Source organism: Betta splendens, chromosome 5 (assembly GCF_900634795.4).
Source record: "Betta splendens chromosome 5, fBetSpl5.4, whole genome shotgun sequence".
Classification (NCBI taxonomy): Eukaryota; Metazoa; Chordata; class Actinopteri; order Anabantiformes; family Osphronemidae; genus Betta; species Betta splendens.
This window is the reverse complement of record NC_040885.2, coordinates 15,576,334-15,584,633: the sequence shown is the minus strand read 5'-3', so window position 1 is coordinate 15,584,633 and position 8,300 is coordinate 15,576,334. Positions and strand designations below refer to the sequence as shown.

Genomic DNA, 8,300 nt, shown 5'->3' with positions numbered 1-8,300 from the left:
GGTCTAGGTTGGGTTTAAGGGTTGTTGTGTTCTGCTTTCTCAGCACTACACAAAGGGAGGTGAAAAGGCTGCTGCCAGTCAAGTCAGTCAGTCTCGCGTATCATGTTTACTCATATATAGACAGGCAGCCAGCTGCTAACTGAGCAACGAAAACACACAGTGCTAACATTGTCACTGTGTCCCAGGGGAAAAGGTTGAGTCCTAGACTTAAGACAAGAGAGAAAGACACTTCCCACTCACAAACTGGCTGCATGAAAAAACAGAGGGAACCAAGGAGGATTTTTGTCAATATTTTATTCATAAACAATGAACAATTCCCTTTTCGAAACACTGCAAACAAGTGTTTTCAGCCATTTTGTTACAATCAACATGAACTGTAGTAAAAAGCTAAATATGGTAACTACAGTGCTGATGGTATTACTGCAAATGGTGCACAAGTCTATTGTGGTCACAATGTTGGCGTAGAATGTAGAACATGGTCATTGGTTTGTGTGCAATTGGATGGTATAAATCTACTTTGAAAATTCTACACAAACTGATTTATCACATTCCCAGGGCCAGCCCAAGACTATTATTGTTTATCAATGCAAAACTGACACACAGTATTCATGCCTCCTGTATCCAAATAAGAGAAAACATGTGTCACCATTGTTAAACTTCAAATATATTTAAGCATTTTATGTGATTAGTACTTTAAATCATTATACTACATCAACAATAAAAAACGATTAATTATGCATGGTGTATAGTAAAACGGCTTTGACAACATTTGGCATCATGTTCTTTGTAGCAGTAAGAACCGAGCAAACACTCAAAGCCTAAAACAACATCATGGGACATTAAGAAAGTCTGAGACTTTCAAGAAAATGTTTAATCAAACAATTTAACAGACGTATTAACAGACTGCAGAGAGACTGGTGGTTAGTAATAGAAGCCAATTAATGGAAACAGTAAATCAAATGTGAAGATTTGTATGTACTAGAGCGATTCCCTGTTTAATACAACTGTTGAAGATTTAGCAGAGACTAAAGGGAGTTAGCATAATGATGTAATGCTTTGTGAATTATCAAAGACAGCAGAGGGAATTCAAAAAGTTCAGACCTAGCACACAACTGTGTTTTTTTTAAAATATTTGGTTGGCCCCATCATCATTTGATCAATGTATGTATTTTGTATTTGAGCTATGCACCATCAGCTAATATGTGTAAAATAATATCAATACAAATGATCATCTGCTGGAGACTAGAGGAAAAAGAAATCACATGGTTTGCACAAGTATGTGCTATACTCTGTAACTGACTCCTTTGATTGGGTCACATTTTACTTTTGTTGTAAGAACAACTATTGCACTCCATAGGAAAACTCTTTGACGAGAAGACAGCACACAGCTCAACAATAACAGCTACGTCTAACATGCTTAAAGGCATATGAAGTTGCTGGCTTGCTTGTGCTGACAAAAAAATTACACATTATATTTATAACTAAGGGAATGTAATATGATTCACATCAGCTCACATCTGTATTTATTGGCAACAGAGAAAAAAATAAGGCTAAAGGGGCTCATGGGTCATCATGCCACTGACGTTCAATAAAGCCAGAGGTAAATGAAACCACACTAATATAGCATAAGAGCACAGAATTATTTTTGCATATTAGGGAATGGTAGAGGTTTGTGAAAATTGTTATTTGCACCAAATACACCATAATAAAAAAATGCCTTTGCAATAAGAGTAGAAAACAACATAAAGAAGTGGCAGGAAAAAAAGTATTGTAACAGAGCAAATGCACTAATTCAAAGCAGAATGACGACTAAGGTTCGTTAAAGGGTCAGACTGTTGACAGTGCCACGTCAGTTTCTCCAGCTACAAGCTTCTGCTGAGGGGATAATTAGGATTTAAATGTGCCCTTTCAGAGTTTCTTCCAATTGCTATCTCATTTCCAAATGAGCATTTTCATCGATGGCCAGGTAGTAAAACAACTTTGGAAATGTGATTTGGTGCCAATTACGGAAAAACTGGATGTAAAAGGCTTATGGGAGAGTCAAAGAATTTGGCAAAACACCCACTACACACACACAAAAATCAGCCCCCCGCTGTAAACAGTTGTTAAGTAGCAGCACAGAATCGAAGACAGAGAGACTCACCAGCGAACAGTTAAAATGAAAGTAGAGATAAATAAAGCTCAAGTACAATTTGGGGAAGAAAATGTCAGGATCCGCAGTGCAGTATTAGATGTTTAACAAGGTTGTGTTTATAGTTCTTCAGCAATTACAAATGGAAATGTGGGACAAATCCAAGCAGCTGGAACTCTTATCATTTAATCACCTTCAAGTCTGAGACAGTCGGCGGACACAGGCATTTTCAGGCCTGATTAAAGCATGAGAGATGTAGCTTGTCGAGTTAATCCCATCACACAGATAAGATTTACGAGTAATTCTATGTTCACTCTTATAATTTAGGACAAGTGACAATAAAAAAATGTCCTGCAGTTCAGGCAAATATCCTTAGTTGTATTCTGGTGGACAGTTAGTTGAGAAGATCAAACCCCCAAGAGTGAATAACTGGTTAGACTATCTTAGCATAAAAACACATGCATGCATTATGCTACTATAAAAAAGGCTTTTGGCTCCAGCTACATATTCACTGTACAGATGTGAAAGAGGTACCAAGTGTTTCTTCAAACTCTTGGCAAGCACACACTTAAACGTACAGCATTTCCCCAGACGCTGGACTATTCCCTTTGTAAAGGGAGACAGGCTTCCGCAAGCCTTTCACGATTGTGTTTTATATCAAAACACCAATTTAGTGTTTTAACCGGAAAACACAATAATACTCAGTTCTTATTATCCTTCATGAGTTTAAATTGTCGACCAACAAATGGCTTCAAGCAAAAACACAAAAAAATAAATTTTAAGAGACACTGATGAAAGTGTCCTTTTTTGTTCAAAATCTTATTCATTATACAAACTGACCATAAAGATCCTTCAAAGAATCAGGACATTTGTAGAGAAATGCTCCAAAAAAGAAAATAACTTATATGTAGTAATATGTAAATAATTTGGTTTAAGCACTTTCACTAGATTTATACTACTATACGAGTATAACCCTTCTTCTTCCTATGAATTTGTAGCCCTAAAGTTCCTATGACCAAGGTTATTACATACCAGTCCTGTACAGAAGCCAGAGAAATTGCATGTACAGCATTGGGCTATTTCACAGAGACGTGAACATAAAGTATCTATGTCCAATAAACTAATTCTGCTGTGAGCAATCTTTAGATGATTTATTGTTGCTGAGTAGTATATAAATGCATTTGCTACAATTGTCGGAGTGATACTTTAATATCCGAGTGTTTGGGAGTGTGTAGAGCTGCAAATGTAACCAGACCAAGGAGTCAGCGAAGGTCAGGTCAAACGTCGTGTGGGGACAGTCGCCATCATCAGCAGCACACCCTGCGAGACTCTGACGCCTGACGTCCCACTTTGAAACCTTTTCCTGAATTTCCTGCTCCGTCTGCCACTGGGATACGTTTACCTGTGGAGAGGTTGGCGGAGTCAGTGCCATGTTTTATGCCTCTCCTTAAAACCCATTTTTATTAAATTTCCATTTCTGATTTCATGTGAGATTCTTGATTTTAGAACTGACTGGCTAATATTAGTATGATTGTCTTTTAATTTAACTACATCTTTATTTTTACTGTTAAACTGCAAAGGCCAGTGGCATAGGTTGTACAAGCCAAACACTTACTTATCTCTATAAAGACCTCGTTGATGTTAATGGCATTCTTGGCACTGGTTTCTACAAAGATGGCATGGATAGAGTCAGCATAGTCCTTGGCATCCTTTTCTTGGACCTCTCTGTGAATATAAGAAATATGTCATGTTAACCGATAGACAGCTAAAAACATTACAGATTTTTTGAAAAACTTAGAACTCAGTAGTAGGTATATACACAGTATGTACCTGGCATCTGACAAGTCACATTTGTTGCCAGCAATGGCAACCACTATATTAGGAGGCCCATGCTGGCGTAGCTCCTTCACCCAGTTCTTCAATGTTTGGAAGGATTCCTAATTTAAAAAGGAAATTAAAAACTAGTTTGACTTTATTAACCAAAGCAAACACAAAACATAGTATGTCCTATATGTTTCGTTAATGCACAAAGACATGAAGAGAAACAATGCCACCACATAGTAAGCGCTTTGCAGATTAGTGATTAAGGAGAAAAAGAAAACAATACCTCCTTTGTGATGTCATAAACAATGATCGCTGCTGCTGAACCGCGGTAGTACATCGGTGCCAGAGCTCGAAACTACAGGAAAACACAGACAGTAAACAGGAATGACTAATGACCTGCAGCATTTTAATAACAGACAAGTGGCATCTGCCACCGGACACAGAAATACAACATTGAAAGTCATCCCCGTCTGAACTATAGTGCACGATCTCCCTTAAATTTATATGCGCTGTAGTTTTGAAGCCATGTCAAACGGATTACAGCAAAGCACATGAATTTGAATGATTTTATTAAAAGACAGTCTTAATCTTTAAATACTCTTTCCATTTTTTATGTAAGCGTTTAAAATAACATTTCAGTATAACTGCAGTATTACACAGTATATTTTCATACTGCAAAAATAAACGTGACTAAGCTTGCTGCAAACTGAGGTTAATCCATTACAGAAGCAGAGTGATTACTGTGGGTTTCATCTCAACACGGAGTATAAAAATAAGCAACAAAAGACACCAGGTCTGGTGTTCTGAGCCTATAAGCTGGGCGACTTTATTTAAAATGGAAGTATGGTGAGTCTTTCCACTAAGACCTCACACATGTGGAAGCTATCAAGAGAAAGATGAGCAGAATGTGTCAAAAGCTTTTAGCGTTTTGATGTTTATGGAGGACCATATATTTGATCTCAAGTCAGTACACCATAAAGCCTTGCATGATCAAAACAATATGCGCAAATTTTCTAAATCCATAGAGGGGGGGGGGGGTGGGGGGGGTACTGGTGTTAGTCTTTTCTTGCCAAGTCTTAGTACTTTTCTGGTAAAGTAATTGGATCGTGGATTCTGCTATTGGTCCCTGTTACTGTATATGTTGTGATATTTTAAATGTAATGAAGATTTTATTTATTTATTTATTTCATTATTGCTACTGAAAAATGAAATATAATCTATAAGATTATTAGCTGACATAAATACTTGCACAATGTACAGCTGTATGTTTATCCATCCACACAGAGCTGAGGGTAGACAGACAAGTGCAGCACTTAAAATTATACAGTTCTCTCAAAAGTCTTTCAACAAAAACTAACACCATAACATTCAAAATGATACACATTATAACCAGTGTTATTTTTATCTAGGTATAGGTTTAAAAAGAGTGCTATACATCTACCACTCCTAAACTTTGGAAATCATTTTATGCCTTCTTGCAATATTTGCTTAACAGGCTTTTAATGGGCTAATTCAAGCATGTGTCATGTATTAACTAATGGTATTAATTTTAAAAGAAATAATCCATGTCTCAAAAATACCTTGACTTGAAACAACTCTGCCTTCTTGCCAATTCTATTTTTCTTTACAATGATGATGGAATAAACTATCCATCTTGAAGTGACACGGTTACCTAAGGAAAGCACACATTCCACATAATTATAGTTGTTACTGGCCCCAAGTCCACCAACGGGAATCCAACTTGGGATATTTGGCAGAGGCACTAAGGAGAGCACTGTCTTTTCCTTTGGCCTGTGTTGGGCGCGCCAGTCCTGTGTGGTCTATCTGTGCCTTAACCCAAGAGCAATCACAGCAAGGCCAGACGTCTGGCCACACAGCAGCCGAGAAAACCGGCGCAGTGATGCCCTGCGAGCGCTGATTAATTGCTGAAACCACAAGCCGGGTGCATAATGAAAGGGATCCTCCTATTCCAGTAGGATGCAAAGTTCCCTTTGCTTGTTTTGAGTGAGAAGGAGCAGTCAGAGGGGGGAGGGTCTAGATGGGCTGTTGACAGCTGGGCTCACATGTACTCGTATGGCCTCATCTGGTCTTGAGATATGGATTGTAGAGTGTGGAAATCACAAAGCCTTTCCTTCCGCGCTAGTTTCTTGTTCTATCCATGTGAACTGGCTGGATTTATGTTCCCCTTTTTCAAATCAACAGATTTTGATAGGCCAAAGCTCCACAGAGGTTAAAAAGCAAGCCACGAAAGCCTTCAAAATACCACAGCAGCTTTGTATAAAACACACGCAAAACCTACCAGAGGAATGTTGTTACTCTTTTTTCACTGCTTAAGGAGCCACACAGGAGTAAAAAAAATGTGGGAACAGAATTAATCCAAAACAAATCTTAGGCAGGAAAATAGACTGTTGCCAACAAAATAAAAGAATGGGAAGACAACACACAGAAAAGGGGATTTTCTGATGTGAGGTGGCAGTGAGTCTTAGATAAGAGACAGTAGCAGCATGTGCCTAAGGGCCTGAGACAGCTTGGCTTTCATCTACTCAACTTATCTTAAATGCACTGGTGTGAGGACAAAACACTAGAGGTTTCTTATCTCAGCACTAGGGCAAAACCATTACAAGAGCAGGGAACTGTGCACAAAAACGAAAAGGTGATGGACGGAAAAGGGGAAGTAATGCATAAAACCTACGTGGAGAAATGTAGGGAATTGTACATCAGTAATGAGTCAGTAAGGAAAGTAGTTCCTTAAAGTACACGTATCTTGGTTGGTCTAAGTATAATTTTGGTAAGAGGTTAAATCTGTACATATATCAAGGTAAATGTTGCCCCCTATCACAAATAGAGGATAACTGCACTATTCATGTTGACTCAAGCTTTTTCAGGGAGTGGTTCTTAAACATGCTGTAGCACTCTCACTTCCTTTAAAATTTGTTGAATAGATTCAGTAAGGCAAACGCACATAATATGAAACTGTGCACTGCTGTTTCAAAACACAAAGGTGAATCCTGCTAATGGTGATTGATTGAGTGAAGATTACTAACCCGCTCCTGTCCTGCCGTGTCCCAGATAAGGAACTTGTGTAATTCATTTTGGTATTGCACTGTCTTGGTCATGAAGGATGCCCTGGTTAAAAGAAATACATACATCCATACAGACTTAATTATAAACTGAATATAACAAAGTAAGTAAGTAAGTAAATAAAATAATTTATATTTAAATCTAAAAATAAAGTTTGGCTTGTCAGAACAGTAAAAACTGTGTGTAACACACAAATAGAAGTAAATGACAGAAACCACCTATAAGTAATGTCAAAACAAAAACATAAAAGCAAAATACAGAAGAAACCCACCCAATTGTTGGGTTGATGTTTGGATCGAAGCTGTCCTCCACAAATCTCCAAACAATACTTGACTTCCCAACACCAGTATCCTGCAGACACAAAATAAAGACACTGATTTGTAAACACAGAAAGATACAATTACTGGAAATATTTGCAATTTTTGCACTCAAGAAGCTATAAGCAGAGAAATTTGAGAAGAAAGGCTGTTTAGCAGAAGACAATCTACTGCAAGTCTACTGCAACTTTGCAGTGAATATATAGATTTAAGAGATGCACCTGTATCCTACAATTGAATGTAAATCAAAGTTAAAGGTTTGCATTAAAGTGCCAAATGAAGGGTGAGTTATATTTAAAAAATGTAAAAAGAATGTAAAAATGTAAAGAAAGCAAATGAAAGAACGTTTGCTCGATTGAGTTTTGATCCAATTGTATAATTGCAATGCAATTTATCGCAATGTAACCCATCAAATCACATAAATAAACACATTTAACACATGTAAACAAACCTGACCAAGAATATGGCCATCCACTGTCTGTTACTAGAAGTAGTAAGACCCATTTAATTCCACAGGTTCACTAAGACTCTGAAAAGCAACGCTTAGACGTGCTCACATAAAAACAAATTCAGACTTACCCCGAGGAGACAAACTTTTAACTCCCTCAGCGCCATATCGATCTCCTCTCTTAAAATGAGTTTGTGATGATTACCATTGACAGTTTTTTCTGGCGACCACTTCTCTTCTATATCCTTTAGGTGGTCTGTGTTTACAAACAAGTCATCGTCATGGCGGCCAAAAGCGGATGCATACACGTCTTATCTTGGGTAATAACAGTTACAAATAGCGCTAAAACGTCAGGTATTGCGTCGCGTTTGCCATATTGTGATTTTAGTAAACAGCTAGCTAGCTAAGCTCCCAAGTCGCTCCGTCTCCATCTTGAATTACGGCAGGCGGTCACGTGACCGCTCAATTCTTTTTCTTCTTCCTTTTTTGTTTTTTTTTC

At 37.8% G+C, this 8,300-nt stretch overlaps 1 protein-coding gene across 1 annotated transcript; it reads right to left on the bottom strand.

Moving 5' to 3' along the window:
- Nucleotides 1–277: 277 nt before the first annotated feature.
- rab22a (RAB22A, member RAS oncogene family) lies at nt 278–8,237 on the bottom strand. Its single transcript, XM_029149941.2, has 7 exons — nt 7,933–8,237; nt 7,308–7,387; nt 7,000–7,081; nt 4,239–4,310; nt 3,962–4,068; nt 3,747–3,856; nt 278–3,533 (listed from the first exon to the last, which is right to left on the bottom strand). The coding sequence occupies exons 1-7, from the start codon at nt 7,966–7,968 to the stop codon at nt 3,439–3,441; spliced, it is 582 nt and encodes a 193-aa protein (XP_029005774.1). The 5' UTR covers nt 7,969–8,237; the 3' UTR covers nt 278–3,438.
- Between the last annotated feature and the right edge of the window lie 63 nt (nt 8,238–8,300).

Excerpts from the sequence above, each read along its gene's own strand:
- rab22a (XM_029149941.2), bottom strand. The coding sequence starts at position 7,968 with ATGGCGCTGAGGGAGTTAAAAGTTTGTCTCCTCGGG. Across the intron at positions 4,069-4,238 it reads TTTATGACATCACAAAGGAG|GAATCCTTCCAAACATTGAA; the intron begins GTATTGTTTTCT and ends TTTTTAAATTAG. Across the intron at positions 3,534-3,746 it reads CGAGGTCTTTATAGAGATAA|GTAAACGTATCCCAGTGGCA; the intron begins GTAAGTGTTTGG and ends ACCTCTCCACAG.